Source organism: Acomys russatus, chromosome 15 (assembly GCF_903995435.1).
Source record: "Acomys russatus chromosome 15, mAcoRus1.1, whole genome shotgun sequence".
In the NCBI taxonomy this organism is placed as follows: Eukaryota; Metazoa; Chordata; class Mammalia; order Rodentia; family Muridae; genus Acomys; species Acomys russatus.
In genome coordinates, this window is record NC_067151.1 from 40,642,006 (window position 1) to 40,664,883 (window position 22,878).

Below are 22,878 nucleotides of genomic sequence, written 5' to 3' on the forward strand. Positions count from 1 at the left end.
TTTGCATTTTATAATCACCTCTTGATTTCTCCAACTTTGCCACCCAACTCTAAACTCGCCAAGTCTGAGGGTTTTGTTTTTACTAACAGAGGAGTCCAGAACTCAGCCCAGTGCATGACAAAAATCAGGCTTTTTATCCCAAATGTGTTCAACAAGTAAATAGATGAGTCTTGAAGAATCATAACTTCCCCTCCACCATTAGCTCCTCTGGCCAAGGTTTCAGTAACTTCACATGGCCTGGCCACCTGGCTGCTCTGTCTTCTTCACCCTCTCTGTAGAGAACAGATGGGGTAGTCTTCCAATTCAACTTACTCCCAGTGAACCTCTTCAGTGTTTCCAACATGTTTGGCACACCTCAGCATATCCAGTTCCCAGAACAGGTGTCTAATGAACATGCTGACTGGATGAGCTCCCAGCTATGGAAGAAACGGGATACAAACAGGAAGGGACTTGTTGCAAAAATGGAGGTGGCTAATCTAGGACAAAGATGAGAGAAGAAGAAAGAAAGAAAGAAAGAAAGAAAGAAAGAAAGAAAGAAAGAAAGAAAGAAAGAAAGAAAGGGCTTCAACTTTCAGAAACCTTTATCATCTTCATCTGCATTTATGCATGCTTTCAAGGAGAGGTGTTGGTGTACTTTTAAACAACTATTTTTATTTTGAGTCCCTTAAATCTCTTCTTCCCTGCTCTACTCCAATCCCTTCCAACTCCCCAAAAGCAGGTAAAGGAGAAAGGAAGTTAGTGGGGAGATGGAGCCTAGTTTTCCTTAGCTGCTTCCTGCTGTTTAGGGTTGTTGGGTTCCTTGGGGCAAGTCCAATCCTCATCTCAGGCTATCTCTGACTTCGCGTCACACGGCATCCGCAGCAACCAGGAGCAGCAGGGGAAGCACCATCAGCCTTCTCCTTTCTCAGACAACCCCCGACCCCGCCACCCCCCAACACCCTCTGTCTCCTTTTGGGTCTGCCTTTTATCCCCACTGACAAAGACACATGAGGTAGTCCACAGCTGACAGACATCACGTGCCCTCTCAGGAGGCAATTATCAGCTGCGAACAAGTGGAGCTGCCCCCATATCCCACCCCTGGGATTAAAGAAAAACATATTTACATATAACCCAAAACTTCCACAACAGAGTGGGGAAGGTTTCTTAAAGTATTTTTCACATTTATTTAACAAGGGATAAATAAACCTTAGTTAGATGCTGTGATAAGATATTGACCACAAGAAAATGTGTTGAGCTAATAAACCAAATCCTTTGTTAGATAGCAGTGAATAATAAAAGCATTTCCCATCTTCAAACCAAACAACCAAGGGAACCCTAAAATAACACATGTAAGCCAAGCCACAAAGACACTAAGACCCTAACCTTGGCTCTCTCAACCCAAATCCTGGCCCCTACCAACTTAACTACAAACAAGACATCACCTACCCCAAGCTGGGTATAGCAGTATATATCTGTAATCACAGCACTCAGGAGGCAGAGACTGGGGATTTGCTGTAAATTCAAGGGCAGCCTGCTCTACATTGGTGTATTCCAGACCAGTCAAGGCTATACAGTGATATTCTGTCTCAAAGACCAATAAAGAAGAAAGAGAAATAAAGAGATGGGAGGAGGCAGGGAAGAGAGAGAAAAGGAAAAGGAAAAAAGAGAAAAGAATGTATCTACCCCAATTCTGTCTTGAGCAAGGACTCCATTCTGAAGGACATTTCATCTGCAGGTGTTAGGGCCTTGACCCTTTAACCACGGGAAGTGATCTGGCGTCCTAGGGGTGCAGTTGACTTGCTTTGTGTAATCTGCCTGAGGATTTTGCTAACTTGAACTTGAAGCTCTTCGTGCCTCCTAGTTCTGTATCTCATCCGGCTGGTGCCAAGAGGATTAGCTTAGCTCTACCCTATGTGGGGAGGATTAGTCTTCCTGATCAGGAAATGTGCCGTGAAGCTGAAAGAAGCTAATGCTTAGTAAACTGGGCGGGCCCACCAGCGGGCCCTGGTGAAACCAATTATATGGGTGTCTTAGAACAAAGTTTGGTTCAAAGTAGTCAAGGACAGGGTGTGTCAAAGTGGGCTTAGAGCCCCTGTGGCTTCAGCTGTTTGTTCAACATTTTATGTTTATCTTCCTGCTAGACACAGTTATTTGAGTCATCTCTATTAAATGGCTCTTGAGGGAAGGAAATAGCCCTGCAAATCCACCACACAGAAGAGACAGGCCATTCATCCTCTGTGACTCTATAGTCTATGGTCAAAACAAATGCTTTCCCTCCCTTCTCATTTTGTGAACAAGAGCCATCAAGAGATTCAAGTAAAGAAAGAACCTGTAGTGGTCATTACATTTTTAATGCTGTTTAATATTGTTGCAAACTGAAAATGAAGTGTCAATTTACCTAAAAGTACTGTCAAGCCTCCAAACTGCTGTTGATGATATGTTATGTTGTCATCAGGGTTAAGAGTAATTATATCAATCAAATAATTACATTAAATTTCTAAATTTTGAAGAGGAGGGGAAAACACAACTCGGCCATTTAGGTGAGTTCATGGAATACTCTTTGGGCTTCCACAGAAATTGTTCGAGCCATGACGCACGTGATCAACCAAGGCATGGCAATGTACTGGGGCACCTCGAGGTGGAGCGCAATGGAGATCATGGTACGTTAATTTTCTTTTTTTAATGGCCGCCGAGCACCTTATTTGAATACCACGTTTAAGTTGTAACATCTGCAGACTCTTCTCACAAGACCAGGACATTGGAATTCTAGGACCAGTTCCATCATTAGAGGGGTGAATTTCAGGGTTGGATCCCAGCAGCTTAGAACAAACACAAGAGGCCAGATCTCCAGTAGGAATCATGTTTTAGCCTGTCCTTTGCTGGCAAAGGGGCAGAGAGGATTTCAAAGCTAGGGAGATATGCAAATACAGTATTCTACCTCTCTTACAATAAGTTTATCAAAGAGACTATTCTGCCTTTCTTGAAATAAGCTTATTAGTAACTATTCTGCTTATGCCATGCCACTTACTGATGACTTTTATCTGAGTTTTTATTTACGAGCCTAACCATATTCAAACATCTTCTTTCTAATAGCACATGATTCAAGCCTTCACTAATTTGCTCCAGACTTTACTGAGTCTACCCCTCCCAAAGAAAAAGGATTCCTCACATTCGGTATCTCTCTTGGTGATATTTATGGCCACACCCTTGGGTGTATTTGGATTATTTCCTTGTTTCATATTTAATCCATCAAAACGAAGATTCCCCCCGTGGAAATAAATCACAGAGACGCTCCAGTGTGTCTCAGTATAAACTCACCTGCAACCTCCTCTGTCCCTAGGAAGCCTACTCTGTGGCACGGCAGTTCAACATGATCCCACCCGTCTGTGAACAGGCCGAGTACCATCTTTTCCAGAGAGAGAAGGTGGAGGTCCAGCTGCCAGAGCTCTACCATAAAATAGGTAATGTGTGTTCAAGGTCACAGTCTGAGAATCACTCACTGGTGGGGGCGTAGGATAATGTTTTCCCAAATGTCCCTAACTAATACAATATAGAGGCGACAAGTACCATGTAGCTCAGAGATCGTGGCAGAATCAGGAGGTTTTTATTTAGTCTACAAGGTACTGTGGTGACAATCACAGGGTTGTAAATTGACTGTAATATGTACGCTCAACAGCTGCTCAAAACGATGCTCATACAAAGAGGACCTGGTGGGTAAGTTTGATCTGCAGGGGCACCCACAGCCAGGATCCAGAAGATAAGCTTGCTTTGTATAGATGCTTGCTCTAGCCCAAACATGCATCTGTGAATAGATCTGGTAATCTTTCACAAACATAGATATCACATCTGTGTTTTGTGCTATGCCCAGGACTGGGTAAGACAGAAGAAATCCAGCAACAGCAACAAGGCAGGTACAATTTATTTGTGTGGAAGTGCCTGGGGGGTGGAAATATACAGACAATATAAACACAAGAATTTCAGATATTAGAAACACCTATAAGCCACATTTTTCAGGCCTATGTACCAAAGGAATTTCCAGATATTTTTTTCCCTAAAAATAATAGGGAAATGCTGGATTAAAAACATTCCAAATTCAACAGTAGCTGATGCTGCTCCATGCTACATGCTATGTAGCAGGCTGTGGTCCTGCCAAGTGCCAGGCACTGTCAGACACTGCGTGGATATGGGAAGCGCTGGCTTTTTGCAAGTAACTCTTATCTCTTGGTCTATGAATTGTGGCTACAAAAAGATCATGAATAAGCTGTATTTTCAGGTTTGCTTATATGGCTCACTCCCAGGAACAGACAGTACATGTTTAATTGGTTTCTAAAGGAAGAAGGCATAACTTGTACGTCCTGAGTTGTAATGGAAACATGATGGCGGTATTAACTCACATGTGGCCAGCTTTCCTCCAGCACTGACAGAGCTGTGTAATCACACCCTCACTTTTGGTCCCACCTAGCACAAGCACTTTTCTGATTGTATGTTTGTGTTGTTTTTTTTTCCCAATAGGGGTTGGTGCAATGACATGGTCTCCACTTGCCTGTGGAATTATTTCAGGAAAATATGGAAATGGGGTGCCAGAAAGTTCTAGAGCTTCGCTGAAGGTATTTTCCTCAACTTGTAGAAGAATCTGGGAGAGGGAAGAATATGGATTGTAGAAGGAGTGGAGTGGCAGCCCAGGGCTTCCCAGCTTAAGCACACTGTGGCCTCAGCCAGCCATTGCCTCTGGCAGGGCCCCCTCAGCGCTGCCCAGGTCTCTGCTGCTGGCAAAGCATCAGTCAGCCCTTCATAATCTGCCTGCACAAAGAATTTGCCCCTAGGGACTGAAAGGAAAGTGTCCAATGACTGGTTGACTTGTGGACTAAAATCCCTACATTCTTACATTCATACTTACTCTTCTGTTAAAGGGGGTATTTCATTCCTTGTCTAGAAATGACAAAATTTTAAATCCCTTTTATATGTAAGAGGATTTACTTTTCCTCTTCTTTAGAAAATAAAACTTAAGCCATAGGGGCTTAATCCATTTTACGTAAACAGCTATAGCTGGGCATGACTTGATGTTGGCTTACATTTTACATTTCCTACTGCATTTGGGGTCAGAGTAAAGAAAGAGAACCTCAGGAGACAGATACTGAACACATTATCACCAGCCTCCACTCTGCCCAGTGGGGTTTTTATATATATATATATATATATATATATATATATATATATATATATATATATATATATATATAATCTATCTATCTATCTGTCTGTTCTATCTACCTACCTATCTACTTATTTATTTTAGTCAATATATATTATACAATGTAATGGGTTTCCTAATGGCATTTTTGTTCAAATTCTATCATATATTTTGACTGTGCTGACGCCTCATCGCCCAGTCCCATCTTAGGCCCCTTCCTGATGGCTAACTTATTGGGGAGCACTACAGACATCTTTCCTGATGAACAACAAGATGCCTGTGTGTTTCACAGCTTGAGAGAATTTGTAACAACATTAGAATCACAAATTACTCTGTAATGTCAAGGGAGAGAGAATACAGGAATCTTAAAAAAATTCAGACAAGCCAAAGTCATCCTAAGAGGAAGCATATGCCCAGCCCAGCCTCCACCAGCACTGAACTAAAAGAACAGTCCAAGCCAAGTCCAGCCTCCCAGCAGAGCTGGGGGTGGGGGCTGGGGGGTGGGGGTGGGAAGGACTGGCAGTGACATTACACAGACACAGACATGATGGGACGAACAACTGACCATCAACACTTCCCTAGCCAGAACGTTCTAGCTCTGGGCTTTTACTGTCCTTTCTGTCTACAAGAGTTGAGCTTTTAGCTTGTTTGTTCTCTAAAATCACCAGATATAAATATCCCCCAAAGCATGCTGACATGACAGTGTTCTCATTTTTTAATTATCCCAAAGCACAGTTATCTCAGAATATTTAATGAGATCTTGTTCCTGAAAACTGAAGGTCATTCAGAACAAACTCTAAACAAGCCCATGAAGAAAAACTAAAGGCGTCTTAGGCAAGGACATGAAAAAGGAGGCAAGGAGGGCGTGAGGGAAGGGAATAGTGAGAACTGGCCTCTACTGAGCATTTCCTGGGTGCCAGTGAGCTGGGAGTTCTCTCTTACTTCCTTTTATCCTCACAGCGGGAAAAGGACACAAATGGCTTCCAATCAGTTGTGACGAAGCTAAATTGCTATATAGACACTCCTCTACTTATGATGGCGTAATGTTCAGGTAAACATATTATAAACTCAAAATTGTGTGTCAAAAATGCATTTACTACGGCTAACCTACTGAATATCATAGCTTAGCCGAGCTTTATCTTGAAAAAAAAAAAAAACAAATCATCTAATGCAAATTCTTTTTATACTAAAGAGTTGACTATCTATCTCATGTAATTTATTGAATAGACTGAAAGTGAAAAACAGAGGTTGTATGGATACACTTTTTTGCCTATCAGTACGAAAATCCTAAGTCAAACAATTATAAGCTGGAGACCATCTGTATATTCTTTCATGGGCTTTCCAAAAAATTCAGAGCCCTTCACATATGTGGGCTATGTGTTCTCAGAGTAATCCTGTGAGAGGCAGGCTTCTGGCGGATGCAGAAACTGAAGCCCGGGGACATTAAGCAACATTAAGACCATAAACTCATAACAGATAAAGCTGACATGAGAACCCAGGCCTCCTGCTGCCAGTGAATTATCTTTCCAAGGACATCTGTTTCCTTTCACACCCAGGTCTTTAAAGGACAGAAGTGGTTGTGCTGTATCTGGTCGGTATGACTGGTCAGCCTCTATCGCTATTTGATAAAAAAAAAAAAAAAAAAAAAAAAAGCTCACACACAGATGGAAAACGTCCACAAATGCACTAACAAAAGAAAAAAGTGGGTGGGGAGAACACACAAAATGTTTGAATGTGGCTAAGCCCAAAAGTAACTGGGCTGATGTTTAGTTGGTTTTCAAGAAGTCAATCAAGTTGGCCACCACTGGAACAGGAAACGTTCAGAGCCTGTCCAAGCAAAAGGCAATTGTTCATAAAGTACCAGGTTACAGACGCCCACAAACCCACCAGGCTGCGCACTATCAACCAAATGTTTTCAGAGCAGCATGTCTGTTCTTGGGAAAGCTACGTAAGCATAACTACCAAAGTGAAAAAATAAATACGAAAGAAGCAAATAGAAGGGCACCCTCCATACAATAGCGCAACAGAAAACAAGTGGACAGATACATTGGCAACTTTTCATACTGCCCGCTGTTGTTATATCAATGAAGTGCTAATATTTTGTCTGCTATATTGAACTACAATTGAAGAGTCAATCGTTAAGACTCCCCAGAGCTCTTGCAGGAAGCACGATATTTGCCAGGCAATTTTCAGGGCAGCCTCTTCTGGCTGGCCCCATCCTTTAACATTGACTTCTAACTCCATGCCATCAGCTCTGACTGCACTGATGAAAAGAAAACCACTTCTTCCAGTCGAGTTGATGCCCTGTGACTATCTGTCAAGCATAATAGGATCTACTCTCACATACCCTTATGCTCAAACTTAGTCCTCCTTAAGATCAGCAATGCCTCTGCCCAAGACCCAGCCATCCTGGTCAGATATCATAGTGCTACCTCAGATTTCTTCCTCTTCATCCTCACTGAATCCAGCAAGGCTCTAAATCCCCCAGACCACATCCCGCCCCTCAGGCTCACCCTTGCACAGCCCTCATGCAGGCCTTCATCTTCCCATGCCAAGTTTACTGCAGGGGTGAACTCGGATGATTTCATTTCCTCCTCCTTCTCAACAATTCCTCTCTTTCTGTATCATAACCCATTTTAGAATGGTTTCATGACTTCAGCTAATGCTTACAGAATAAATCTCAAATCCTCTTGGAATCTAAGTCAAGTCTACTTTTCCATTCTGGCCTCTACTCTCCTGTGCTATTTCATTTTCCACCCAAATGCACTGTACTCTTCCCTGCCTCCCGGAAGTGTTTTCATTCTCCTGTGGTCCTCCCATCATATCCTTAAGAACAAACCTTGTGGCTTAATAGAATTATTGAGTTTTATGCACGTTCTTCTATTTATTCTACCAACACTTCTTACAGAGGCTTGAAGTGCTCTGGCTGCCAGTGACAGACCTCAACATGAACAACCTCACTTTAAGAACTCTACTCTCCCAAGGGCAATCCTTAGGGATGGAGTGGTGCTGGGCTCAGTAGTGATCTGAACCAAACTTGAACATTACTAGTCCTCTGTGTCTACTTATCTCTTCACATGAATATGCCATTTTCTTCCACTACACGAATCTTGCCAATGAAGCTGGGAGCAGGAAAACTGAAAGCCTTAAGCCTACATTCTTAAGAGAATGTATCCTAGAAGAAACAAGATCTTTTCTTTACTAGTTTCAGACCAGCAAAGAATGGCCAGTTAGGCAATGTCCAACCTGTGAGACCAACAACAGTAGCCAAAAGAGAAAGATGCTTTGATCAGCTCCGCCATACAATCCGCTGTGTTGGATAAAAAGAGGATGCTACAACACGGCTTGTGAGGAAAGCATTGAAACAGGAAGGTCACTCAGCTGCAAAACACTTACTTGTGGATGTTTCTAAGACAGAAACTAAAGCTTTCTAACCCATCACAGAGCCAGACACATGATTTATTTAATAAGTGGAGAATGAATGAATGTGATAACTCCAAACATAAGATCAAACAAATCTTAACAATTAGTACTTTGGCAAATGCTACTGTCTACTCAGTACTGGACTCTGTTGCTGGTCACTGGGGATACAGGGACCAATGGCCTAACCCTGATGTCCAAGAAGCATCTCAAAGACTTCCAGTGAGGCAGGCATGTGAAGGGACACATTATGGAGGAACAGAACCCACAGCACTGTGTCATCCACAGAGTGGCAGCCATACTCACCACCTACCTTGTACAAAACACAGGCTCACTTTCATACTTAATACTTTAATTATACTTTACCTCTTCCCACTGCTAACATTTCCTACTTAAGAAGAAGTTAAAGTAAGGGCTTGAGTATGTAAGTGTGGGCACACACACACACACACACACACACACACCACTGTGCATATGTGATGGTCAGAAGACAACCTGACATGTCAGTCTTCCCTTTCCACCTTGTTAGAAAGGGTCTCTTTTTGGCTACTCACTGCTGGCCCACAACTTTCTGGAATTCTGCCTCTGACACCCTTTTCACTGTAGAAGTGCTGCAAATACAGGCACACACTATCATTCCCAGTTTTGCACGGGTACTGGGGATCCAAACTCGGGTCTCCAGTCTTGTGCAGCAAACATTGTACCCACTGAGCCATCTCTCCAGGCCAATCCTGGTTATTTTTCGAAGTCTTTCAATATAGTTGGTGCAGGCTAGACACACATACACACACACACACACACACACACACACACACACCAATCTTAAGAAAAAGAATCTATTACATATAATATTTCAAAAATAAGAGTAGTGCCATAAAATTGATAAACAAATGAAGCATTCTTAATGTGTACAATGCATATTGAAACCGCAGGAACTGTACTGCTTTTAATGTTCAAAAGCGTTTGTCTATTAACGGTCTCATTTTGTCTGAGATACATTCTTCTGTGAAAGATCATAAAATGTAAGGATTGACAAAACTTTCCCACTTAAGACATGCACAATTGTTGCTGGATGTCTGACACAGGCAGTGCCCTGGTTCAAGAAGGGGCCTGGGCCCTGAGTATGTGCTCATTGTGCATAGCCGTCCATCCATCACCATTGGCCCCAGCTGTCATCTCTAGACACGTCTCTTCAGGCACCCTTCCTCTGGAAGACTGGAGACTTCCCAAGGGTAAAGCTGGGAGAGACTTGGCCACGTCCCCAAGTCAAGTCCTAAGCAAGAAGCCAGACCATAAGCCTTTGATATCTAGGAGCAGAAAGAACTGGGGCAGCTTGCCCTTCTCCTTTTCACATCTGTAAAATTATTCTAAAATTCACAATAAAACATAATGTGGTTATCCTTTTCTCTGGAAAATCTTAGGGTGATGAAAAAATACTTAATAGAACAAAAGCCAGCAGCCTATGGCCGGCTTTGGTGGAAGGAGTGCCTATGGTCAACTGCCAACTCCACAGCATCCTACTGCCTCTGAAAAGGTTCAGATCCATGGCTGTGGAAGAGGAAGGTTCTTACAGGCACTCCTTCCCCTCAGCTGCTGCTGGTCAGTGCTAGCCTTGTACACTAGAGACAGAATTCCCGTCTCCTATAGGAGCAGAACCTTCTGCAGAGTAGAGCAGTGAGAAATTCTGAAAGGCTTTTCATATTTAAAAAGTAAACTCACTTACTAGGCTATACAGGTCAGCTCCATCATTTCCCATGATTGAAGAATAGTTTCCTGCGGTGTCCCTTTTTATTTTTTAAGATTTATTTACTTATTTATTTTATGTGCATCACTGTCTTGTCTGTATGGATGACTATGTGAGGGTGTCAGATCCCCTGGAACTGGAGTTACAGTTTTGAGCTGCCATATGAGTGCTAGGAATTGAACTTGGGTCCTCTGGAAGTGCTCCTAACTGCTGAGCCATTTTTCCAGCCCTGCCTGGGTTGTCCTTAAACACATCCTCTATTGATTCTAATTTGTGGCATTAAAACTAGCCACAACAGGAAATCAATACGAAGTCATAATAATAATAGTAATAATGATGATGATGATGTTGTTGTAATTATTATAATTACCATATCATTATATTAGGGAGCTGGAGAGATGGCTGAGTGATTAAGAACACTTGCTGCTCTTGCAGAGACCTGAGATCAATCCCCAGAACTCAGGCTGGGTAGCTCACAACTGCCTCTACCTCCAGCCCTTATGGATTTATATCTTCCTACAGCTTCAAAGGGCATCTTCACACATAGGCATATACATGTACATAAAAAGTTTTAAAATAACAATGAGGTTAGGAATGGAATAAGGCAAAAGAAAGGGCAGTTATAAGAATAAAACAAAACAATGCTCTTTAGGGGGCAGAAAGCTTGGTGGCCAGCTCTCCTAACAGAAAGCTGGGTTAGTGTGCACGTGCCCTTGAAGGCCTGAAGGCACAGGATCCCCGGAGCTAGAGTTACAGGTGGCCGTGAGCTGCCTGATGCGGGTGCTGGCAACCAAGCTCAGGTCCTCTGAAAGCACAGCAAACACTCATAACTGATGAGCCATTTCTCCAACCTTATCCAGAGGTGGTTCTATTTTATTAAACAAGTTTTGATATCATACTAATATATTACTGCTTACATGTTATTGTTATCCCCAGTGCTACCAGTGGTTGAAAGAGAGAATTGTAAGTGAAGAAGGGAGAAAGCAGCAAAACAAGCTAAAGGACCTGTCTCCGATTGCTGAGCGTCTGGGATGCACACTACCTCAGCTAGCTGTGGGTAAGAAAATTACTAGGGGATGGCAGAGCAAGATCTGAATTGGGGAGGGGATGGGGGGTTACTTTTGCTGAGATTCCTAAAAATGCACATTTTAAAAATGTACAGGCTGATCCACACCCGGTCACAGTAAAATGTCTACTGTAAAGCTGATTTCAGAAGTATCATTTCTGATACATGCAGCAGAAAGCGAGCTAGTCAAGGTTTCCCAGAATTTTCTATATGCTAAATTTTTTTTTCTTTCTCTTGTCTCTTATAAGACAATCACATAAGAACACATCAGTGAAAATATGGGGGGTGGGGATAAAGTCGGGTGGGTAGGGAGGATCTGGGAGGAGTTGGGAGAGGGAAAATCATGAACATATTGTATGGAAAAATGTAATAAAAATATATTTTAAATATGCACATAAACTGTGTCATTGCACAAGGACACCCATTTCTTTGGGCTCAAGTTCCCACCCCTGTTGACACGATGACAAGGTTGGTGAGAGGCTGGGAAATAGGGCTACACAGAGGCCCGCAGCTCCTGCTGCGCTGAAAGCTGATACTGCAGGGCTGCTCCCCCCTGGAAACTTTTCAACAGCCATGAAAATTGTTCTTCTCGGGCTGTGTAGTCCGTGAAAGGTCACGGCCACCCGAAACCACATGCACTGGCACTGTCCATCCTAACAGAGTGGGAACTACTTATTTTATTTCAGATTTGCCAATGGCCATGCTAAAAAAGTAAAACAAAAGCTGGAGAGACGGTTCAGTGGTTAAGGGTGTTTGCTGCTTTTCCAGAGGACTGGAGTTTGTTTGATTCCCAACACTCATGTCCAGCAACTCAAAACCATCTGTACCTTCAGCTCCTGGGGACCCAACAACCCTTTCAGGCCTCCTGAGGACATATGGCATATTCTCTCTCTCTCTCTCTCTCTCTCTCTCTCTCTCTCTCTCTCTCTCTCTCTCTCTCTCTCTCTCTCTCTCTCTCTCTCTCTCTCACACACACACACACACACACACACACACACTCACACTCACATAAAAACCTTAAAAATATCTTCAAAGTAAAACAAAAAGGTGAAATTAATTTTAATAACCCATTTAAGTTAACACAATCTATCCACTAAATTCTCATTTCAACATATAATATTTTAAAATTCCTGAGGTTTTAAAAATACTCTTTTCCAGACTGTTTTCAAAATAGTGTGTATTTTCCATCTTAAGAACCTTCAACCTGAACATGGGCTCAGTAGTCACACATGGTTAGTGACCCCCACGCTGACCACAGAAGGGCTCAAACCCATGGTGGGGGTGCCAGGGGGTGTTAGATACATCTCACATTCATTCTTACACTTGGAACACTCCTGTAGGTGCATGCTGTGAGGAACCCTGTCTTACAATGACCCTGGATAATTAATAGAATGGGCATGGTAATTAAGAAAGGAATAAAACAGGTGTTAACTCTGGGGTGGGGAGGGGCAATTCGATTAAACAGCAAATCAGACACACTGACCCAGAGAGATAAACAGTCCAGGATAAGATAGTAAGGCCTGTGCAAATAAGTAACAGCCTATTTGTTGACAGCTTGGCTCTGCAGAGGTTAGAAGTTAAAAAATTACAGCAAAGAGTACTGGAAACTGTAAATGAAGGTGAAGAGATGGCTCGTTGGGTAACAAAGCTAACAACTGGATTTATCTCCAGAAGCCATAGAGTAGAGGGGACTCCAAGGGTTACTCTGACTGTTGTGAACACCCTGACACTAAGTAAAAGTGAAGACGGAAGAGGTTGTTTATCATATGCACAAGGGAATTTATGAGCACTGCCTTGATGTTTTCTTTAAAAGAATCAAAGAACATGTTTAATGCAGTATCTGCAGCTTCAGCAAGAACAGGAAATAGGACCATGACAAGCTACCTGGCCTGATTATCTCATCTATAGTGGATACAATCCATAGCTGTTAAGTCTGGACTACAGCAAAACTGTATATGTAAGTGGTAAGGATGGTGATGCCCACAAATGACACATTTGCATAGAAGTAGACATGCTGGGCTTGAGGCTTCCTTAACACGCACAAGAAAATTGTATTCTACTATTATAAATAAGATTTTAGGTAGTAACATGAATTCAGTACACTTGGCTCTCCATATCCACAAAGTGAACCAACACTTTACACTGTTTTGGACATTATAACTAATACAGAGATGATTTAAAGAACACAGGAGCATGTGTATGCAAATGTCATGCCATTTTATAAAATGGAGTTGAGTGCTTCTGCACATTGCGGGGAGGGTAAAAACCAACTTCCCACAAATAGCAAGATTATTATATTAAATTCTGGAAGAAATAAAAGAAAATAGTATCTTCCTAGAGAGAAAACCTTTTGAAAAATTTAGATTTTCACTGCTTAGATATTCATGTACAGAGCTTGAGCTTAAATTGATAAAAGTTGTTTTTCCCTCCCTTTCCTTTCTCTATGCCCTAGATCAGTGGTTCTCAATCTGTGGGTCATGATCTTTTTGAGGCCAAACTTTCACAGGAATCACACATCAGATAGCCTGCATATCAGATATTCACATAAATGCCATAATAGTACCAAAGTTACAGTTATGAAGTAGCAATGACAATAATTTTATGTTTGGGGGTCACCACATGAGCAACTGTATTAAAGGGTTGCAGCATTAGGAAAGTTGAGAACCACTGCCCTAGATGTTTTCCTTGCCTGTCATCTTTTTTTCTCTCTTTACAAACAAGTAGTTTTTGCCCACAGAATTCTCAGACCCAGAAAGTAATGATTTTCAGCCTCATTGCCTTTGATCTCTGGGGACACACAGTGACTTGGAGAAGGCAAGCTTCCAGCAGGAAACAGACTTCTTGAATCTGCATGCTGCTCCCCAGAAGCCAGCACTCAGAGCCTGCTGGCAGCTAACGGGCAGCATGGACCTGCTTGCTAATGATGCCCAGTTAGATGGATCATTATGAAGAATCAGCTACAGGCACTATCCAAGGATCGGCCAGATCTGCAAAGCCGGGCGGCCCTTGGAGGAAGCAGTTGCTCCTGCAGCAATTGCTCAGAATCCTGATTTTGCACTGAACTCCCAAGTTAGGTACCAAAGGAGTTTTAAATGCAAAGCAGAATGTAATAAAGCCAAGGAGGAAAGGGGGATGGGTGCTGACTATGATCACCTGGATAGATTCAGTGAGTGCCTCAAAGGCTGGTCAGGTAACAGAGGATCAGCTGACAGCAGGTCTTGAGTAATAGGAGGCAGATGTGCGAGACATCATCCATGCCTACGTTTCCCCAGCAAACGTTTAATCATGGTACAAGTAGGAGGCAGGCTGCTGAGCACCCAATTCAAGATAGCCACATCCCACAGCCTAATGGGCAAGTCAAGAAAACTAACAGGTATGAGTGCAGGGTGACACTGTATATATAGGGCACCCAAGCTGGCCCGGAGTTCAGGGTAGGCTTTAAGGAGAAGGCAAGACTGTTGGGAACCTCAAAGGATGAAATGCTAATGAGGCAAAGAAAAAGTCAGGGCAAAAGCATATTCCAGGCAAAGGGCTCCCCGAGGAAGAAAAATCAGTGTGATGTTTAGAGATACAAAAATTAACAAACCAGTGTTGCGGGCTGGAGAGATGGCTCAGCGGATAAGAGCACTGTCTGCTCTTCCAGAGGTCCTGAGTTCAATTCCAGGCAACCACATGGTGGCTTACAACCATCTATAATATGATATGATGCCTCTTCTGGCATGCAAGTATAAATGCAGATAGAACACTCAGGTACATAAATAAATAAATCTTTAAAATACAAAAAAAACCAGTGCTCCTGAAGCATCAAAGTCAAAGCAGGAAGCCTTGAGGCTGTAAGATTTGCCAGGGTAAGAAATGCACATCCTCTTAAGGAAAGCCATCTTGTCAGGAAAGTGACATGATAAAAGAGAAGCTGCAGCGAGGAATCAGGGGTCTGGGTTAAGACAAAGGGGCAGCCAAGCAAAAAGTAAGAAAACCAGCGAGTCTGGAGAGAGTTCCCGAGGGCTGAAGGAGGACAGTGGCAGCAGGGGCGCCCCAGGTCCTCAGTGTCTACATGGTAGGATGCTCTGCAGCAGTGGGAGGACACACTGCTACAACACAGAAGAAACCAAGTGAAAGAAATCAAACTCAAAAGAGGACAGAGCAAAAACATTAGTTAAGTGACTGCCTGGCGCTGCCTCTCCTGGGGTTGTGATGGGAATGCCCTACTAAACTAAGGTTAAAATGGTAATGGTTGCAATCTAAAATTGCTAAGGGCTGGTAAACTTTTTTTAAAGGTAGTTAATGAACACTTGAAAAATGGGTTAAAGTATTTTTGAAATGTAATTTCTGCTTCAATAAAGCCTTTTCTCCCCCTCCCCTTAAAAAAAATAGTTTAAATCCCCAGGCTGGAAATGTAGAGAGCTTGCCTAGCATTCATGAAGGCCTGAGTTTAAGCCTCAGCACCACAGGAACCTGGGATGGTAGCACAGGCCTCTAATCCCAGGACTCCGGAGGCAGTGTCAGAAGTTCAAGGCCAGCTTGGATGAGAAAAAGAAGTTATCAAATAAGTACAGAGATGCACACATCTCAAGCCAAGATCTTCTAAATAAAACTATATTTTGTGAGGCTAGAATGGACGCTTCATAACCCCCCCCCACACCATAACTGTCCATTATATGCTAAAATATAAGGACCAGTGGGTTAGAGAAACAGGAGGAATAACTTACTAGACCTGGAATTTAAAAGGGAAAGTGGAATCAGAAAAAGACAATCATTAAAGATCCCATATTTCTAGATTAGGAGACAAAGATGCTGCCACTGTGCCAAATGAGACAGGCAAAGCAAGGCTGGATAAGAGCTGTACAGTGCAGGAAGGTCTAGCAGAAACATGTAGATCCATGCTCAGATGTTCATTGTAACCAGGATGTCCCTGGGGGCCTTGGCTTCTAGGACAAGGTACGAAGGGGACTGGACTATAACGAAGGGGAGTACAGGAGCCTAAAATGACCTTCCAGGACTTCCTCAAGTTGGAGAAGTATCTATATAAATATGGAGTCAGAAACTATTTTAGAGTGGAAAAAGAACTGAGCATTCTTTGCTGACAAAGGAAAATAAGAAACAAAACCTTCAGGGCACGGAGGAATAAATGTTTAATTAATCCAAAAAAGGAGAGATGGATCCAGGGCAGTTTGGCCTTAGGCCAAAACAGCATCCATCCTCGGCAACTGGACAATATCACTGTGGATACTAAGAAGGTTAAAAGAGAGAGAGGAACATTCTACATGGTGCATTTGATATTTTAGATAAAATTCAAGGGAAGGTCACCTGCTGAGAGTGAATACAAAGCTTTAGGGTAGAGATTCTGCCAACGTGGTTGACCATGCCTGTAATTCCAACACTCACAAGATGAAAGAAGGAAAATCAGTACAGGGTTAACCCTGGCTACATACCAAGTTGGAGATCAGCCTGGCTCGATCCTGTCTCAAAAAAAAAAAAAAGACAAGCAAACAGCACCAAAAGAGTATACTTTATATCATTGAGGAAAATATGATGACCAAGGGCCACAAAGGCTTGTGAGGCTAGCTAAATAAATGGCAAAGGAGAGGGGACACATAAGCATATGAGGTACCAGACATAAAACTCCTTGGTTCTCTCCAGCATTCTCCACAATCCCCACATAGAAAACATAGGTTCAGTTTTGATGGACTGGGGCCTTGGGAGTTGGCAAAAACAAAACAAAAGATATTATCAATACAAAAGGTTGACAAACGAGGAAAAGTGATACCATGTGTAAGACAGAAAGGGAGCCTGGCCAAAACCAAAAACAAAAAACAAACAAACAAACAAAAAACCCAAAAAAACAAAAAACCATGGGCCTAGGCAGAAACTGAGACTCCATACATTACGAGTTGGTAAACAGTGTTGGGTATTTTCAAGAATATTTCTATGATAGACAGCTACCTGTATTGAATATTCAGGTTACCAGAATATTCTTGGAACAAAATACAAGAAAGCCACAAACCTACTATTCAAATGCATGGATTACATCAAACTTCTGAACAAGAGGGGTGTTGTTCCAGATTTTAATCCAGGGGAATACTGTATATCCTCTATCGTACACACACACACACACACACACACACACACACCTTGGCTCTTACAAACTTAGCTGTATTGATGCTTATGAGTGCACTGATAATCCTGACCCAGGGCTTTGCTCTTTCCAGCATGGTGCCTGAGAAATGAGGGTGTGAGTTCTGTGCTCCTGGGATCATCCACTCCTGAACAACTCATTGAAAACCTTGGTGCCATTCAGGCAAGTATTGCAGGCCCTTGTAGGAAACTCAGGGAACGTTAGAGTGTGTCTCTAGGCAGTGTCCTGAAGAAGGCAGCAGGGGGACCATGAGACCGTAAGAAGCAACAGCACTGTTCACGTAACACATGGATCCAGGACTGTCCTCTCATTATTGAACAAAGCTTCTCAAAATCCACCGGTTCATCCTGTGTGGGGCAGTACATTCCAATGTCATACCTGGCAACGGATAGGTCTAACCATAAAAGCCTGTTTAACTGCCTGCTTGAGATGTAACGTTATAGGACAATATACACATCTCATGTATTCATTTGTTCTTTACCTAAGTTATTGCCTATATACGATGCCAAGGCTCTCCTTTTCAGTCATCTAAGAGCATCCTGTGGTGCCCACTTACACTGCTTAGAGTAAGATATGTGACAACTGTCTGTTCCTCCTGCTGGACTGCAGGCCTGAGGGTCAGAGACCTATGGCTCTATTCTCCACTGACTCCCACTTCCACTGAGAGTACTTTACAGTACACTACAGTAATCTCAATATAGCCCTTAGTCATTGTCACTGGAGAATTAGTTCCTGTTTGGAATTTTCAGGATCCATCCCCCTGAAAGAAAATCCAGGAGGCCCATCCCATACCAGGGCCTTGTCCCCAGGAGATGGGGAGAAAATGGTACAGACTGCCTGCCTGGCCACCACCATTCTCAGAACCAGGCAGTGGAGCAATCCTCTCCACCATTTTCCAAACCCTGCCCAGGCATAATTCCTCTTGGGATTCTGTGGGGTCCGACCCTTCACAGTGAATCCCCCCCTCCAATGAACTACACAATCTTCTTTCCTTTTCAGTTATGCATTGGGAAAAGAGAAGGTTACACCGTGATGATGGGGTGGGGGGCACAGTTTATACCCAGATGCAGCAATTTCAATTCCACTCATTTATGAAGTACTTACTGTACCCGGCACCAACCTCGACAGTTGGGTTACTGTGATGAGAAAGAGTAAGAGCCTGCCCTCAAACTGCTGGTGGACTAGGAAAAAGTGAATTAAGAGATCTATGCTTTAAAGCTGGTCTCTTGAGAGCTCTGTACCAGACACTGACAACACGACAGGACACAAGATACTGTTGAGTCTTTGACAAACTTACACCCTACTAGGAGATGGACAAAAATGTACAAAATCTCAGATTATGAAAAAGTTAAGCAAACAGAATATTGTACCAGAGAGCAATTGAGAGACAGGTGGATGTACCTGACATAGTATCTTTGCAAAAGCTTCCTCCCTGTAGGATGTTTATTCTGAATTTTGGACTGATTTACATACCTTTCCACAGCATGAGTGAATATTTCAGGAAGAAAGAGCAGTGCAAAGAACCTAAGTTGGGAGGGAACATGGCTTATACCAAACTATTATTTACTTGATAGGTACGGAACCCTTTACAGGGTTAGGAGGGCAGATGAGCTTCTATTTGAATGTTTAGAGATCCCTGAGGCTGCTCCCTGTGATCTTCACCAAGGCAATGGACTGGGATGAATTTGCAGATTTGAGAGGAACACATAAAAATCTTGGCAGGAAGAAAAATGCAGGATTCCTACCATGTTGACACTATGACCCTTAATCCCAGGGGAAGTCACTACCAGGAGCAGGCACGAAGCTGCAGCCTTCCTCTGAGCTGTCAGAGCTGCAGGAGCCTACTGAGCAGTGAGGGAAAGGACACTTTAATTCTCAAAGCATTTCCTTCCTACCAAGACTCTTGCCAGCAGCAGGATGGGACTTCTCTTCTCAAAAGGCAAAGGAAAGGACTGTTACCCAGACAGCCTCATTGCTAGCACAAGCGTTTACCAAACTTCCCTTCTCCTTCACTCCAAGCACCAGCACGTAACAGTCTAGACATGACGTGATGGAAGTCCTAGATGTGGTGAAAAGTAGACTAGATACTGGAGATGGAATTGGCTGCAAATGTACAGAAAATGTGACTGCTGGTCACCATTAGGAAAAGACCATTCTAAAGAATTGTAAAAGTACGAGCAATGAAATATGCCTATGGGACAGGTGTATACACGTCCTTGTACACACACACCCACACACCCACACACACACACACACACACACACGCTCACTCTCACATACTCTTACCTTTACCCGCTCCCCTCCCCCGTCGCCCCGCCCTGGAATTCTACTTTCCAGCCACCAGGAACACTTCAAACAACCTCTAGCCCCAAACCGCCCAATTAATAGTGGTCCATGCTTTGCCTCCAAAGAAACCACCACCCAACTTGGAAAAACTTCCCATCATCTCCAAAGAACTCAGTCCTGGAGGACCTCCTTAATGACTTCCCGTCCCAGCAGAACCTCCCTTACACCACCTGTCTTCTAGGCGGACTAACAGTAAGGTTGTACAACTGTAATGGTCTCATTAAATCTGCACAACAGCTTAAAAAGGTGGAAAGTATATTTTTAAAGTGATTTCATATAAAATTCTAAAAGTATGGCTCCTCTGGAAAAACACTGGTCTTTTTTTTTTTTAAAGATTTATTTATTTATTACATATACAATGTTCTGCCTGCATGTGTGCCTGCATGCCCGAAGAAAGCATCATATCTCATTATAGGTGGTTGTGAGCCACCATGTGGTTGCTGGGAATTGAACTCAGAACCTCTGCAAGAGCAGACAGTGGGGCTGGAGAAAACACTGGTCTTTTAACACTGCATATATTTTCCTATTTTATTCAAGTACTTTTCTTTTCACTGTTTCTAGCTGATACGAATTTTGACATCGTGAGGTTTTCTCATCTCACATGGCCAGCCCACTGGATATTTCTTCCAACAAGTCAGTTTTTGAACTGCAGTCTCATTGTTAACTCTCCTCGTAACTTTAGCTATTCAGAATAGCTGAGACTCAGTGGGAAACAAAACTCGTCCTTAGCTTCAGGTAGAAAAAGAATAACCAGAACCACAGGTTTCCCCGACAGAGGAGCTGTGCTATTGCTTCAAACCCTCAGGCTGCTAAGGTCACCTCAGCCAACAGGACTGCAGCGGAAGGGTGAGGCCCAAACCTCAGAACTTGTCATCCTAATTGCATCTTACCAGTCTCTACAAAGAGTCAGACTATTCCAGAGAGAAAGCTGGTCTTTGTCTCTCGTTTCATGGTATAATGTGTATGTTTGATTTTCTTATAATAAACGTTGGCCCTGCATGAGCTGCCTGTATGCAAGTCAGGCCTGCACAAACCCCCACATGCACACAACACATCCTATTTCACACTGACTCCCCAGACTTCCCTTCGCACCCCACTGTCACCAGCCTTAAGTCCCTTACTGTCTCTGACTTGGACTGTGATGTTTTAACATCTGTGTATTTTTCAGCCTCCAACTCATGCTTCTACGTTCCCCCAGGTATCTGGTGGGATCAAGTCCTTAGAGCAGCAGTTGTCCACCTGTGGTCATGACCCCCATGGGGATCGCATACCACATATCCCACATATCAGATATTTACGTTATGATTCATGACAGTAGCAAACTACAGTTATGAAGTAGCAACAACATAATCTGATGGTCGGGGGTCACCACAACATGAGGAGCTGTATTAAAGGGCTGCAGCATTAGGGAGGTTGAGACCCACTGCCTTAGGGGCTTCTCCACAACCTACAGAATGAAACCCTAATTCTTATAAAAGACATTCAAGCTCCCCACACATTCCAGCTTCTCTTCCCTTCTCCTTTCTATCTCCACTAGTCTTGGTATTACTGTTTCCTATTCGTGCACGTGCTGTTCCGTCTATCGGAGGCCTATTAAGCTGCAAACATCCTTTACCAGTTCTAAGGAGCAGCTGGAAAGTTTATTCCCAGTCTCTAGATAAATGCCATCCACTGCTGCAGCTTCTAGCCACATGAGGCTATTTGAGTATATGACTATGATGGCCTGTCCAAGTGCATGTGTGCGTGTGTGTGCACGCGCACACACGCGCAAACTGAAATGTATAATGTTGGAGGACTTAGTACTACCCTCAAAAGTACCCTAATTTTCTATACTAATTTCACGTTAAAATGATACAGATATTAAGTAAAAATGTGTTAGCCAGCTACAATGTAACAAAAATATACTAGTTACACTATTTTAAAGACAGCTAGCTTACCTGGTAGGAAGATTAAAACATAGATTACGTACACATGGATTCCACTGGCCAGAGCTACTCTGTATTGCTGAGACTTCAATTATGTCTTCAACTTCAGTCAACAAACACCATCCCTGACTTGAAGTTTTTCCAGTGTGGGGAATGGGGGTTGCAAACACATAGCAAGTATGAATGACTGCTTAGTGTTGAATACACATGACAAATGCTCAACCCTAACGCCATCCTTTATTGCTTCTCCTACCCTCAGGTCCTCCCTAAGATGACGTCACATGTGGTAAATGAGATTGATAACATATTGCGCAACAAGCCCTACAGCAAAAAGGACTATAGATCCTAAGGCAATGCATTGAACCACAGAAGCTGCATGGGTAAAGTCATGGGGGTGGGCAGTGCAGAACGGCCTTCCTAGCCACCCTTTTCAATCACTTAGCAGCTTGCTGCTCAACCTCTAGTGTCCCAGGATTCTGAGGTTTCTGCTGTTGCTACCACTGTGCACCCTGAATCTGAACACACCTGAAAATTCACAAACCCAGAAAATCCATTCTATTTTCTTATCTTGGACTGGTTCCCTTATCCTTGCATTGCTCTATGGACCTCACTTTGTTTCTGCAATGAGAAGAATTGGGGTAGGGGAAATCTATTATCTTTAGAAGAAGGCTGTACATATATATTTTTTTCAAAAGAGTAAAGTTCCCAAGTATGTGACCTGCACAGGATATCCTCACTCTTTAGTCTTGCTTGGGAGAACAAACAGAACTAATTTACTTTTTTTTCCCTTCATGTTTCATGTCATTTTATGTCAGCTGTCATTTTACACTAAAATTTCTAGGTACTTGCTTTCACTATCTTTGAAGTTCTTTGTTGTTGCTTGGGCCCATACAATCTATCTGGGGTGCCTCTCAGCAATCTAACCTGTCCATTTACACACAGAGGTATGCATACCCCAATCTTTACTAGATACATAATGGATAATTTATGAAAGGGTTATAAGGCAACAGAAACAGCTTTAAATAAAATGTTAAGTGTGCATTTTTACATGTTACTAAAGCCTGCATATAC

General features: G+C 42.8%; 1 protein-coding gene across 3 annotated transcripts in view; it reads left to right on the forward strand.

Moving 5' to 3' along the window:
- Nucleotides 1–22,798, forward strand: part of Kcnab1 (potassium voltage-gated channel subfamily A regulatory beta subunit 1) — a 380,966-nt gene extending 358,168 nt beyond the window's left edge. For all 3 annotated transcript variants that reach the window (XM_051157257.1, XM_051157258.1, XM_051157259.1), the window contains exons 9-14: nucleotides 2,554–2,639; nucleotides 3,320–3,440; nucleotides 4,492–4,586; nucleotides 11,271–11,391; nucleotides 17,610–17,698; nucleotides 22,067–22,798. In XM_051157257.1, coding sequence (XP_051013214.1) covers nucleotides 2,554–2,639; nucleotides 3,320–3,440; nucleotides 4,492–4,586; nucleotides 11,271–11,391; nucleotides 17,610–17,698; nucleotides 22,067–22,156 — 602 coding nt within the window. In that variant the 3' untranslated portion in view covers nucleotides 22,157–22,798. The remainder of the gene's footprint in view (nucleotides 1–2,553; nucleotides 2,640–3,319; nucleotides 3,441–4,491; nucleotides 4,587–11,270; nucleotides 11,392–17,609; nucleotides 17,699–22,066) is intronic.
- The last annotated feature ends 80 nt before the right edge of the window (nucleotides 22,799–22,878 follow it).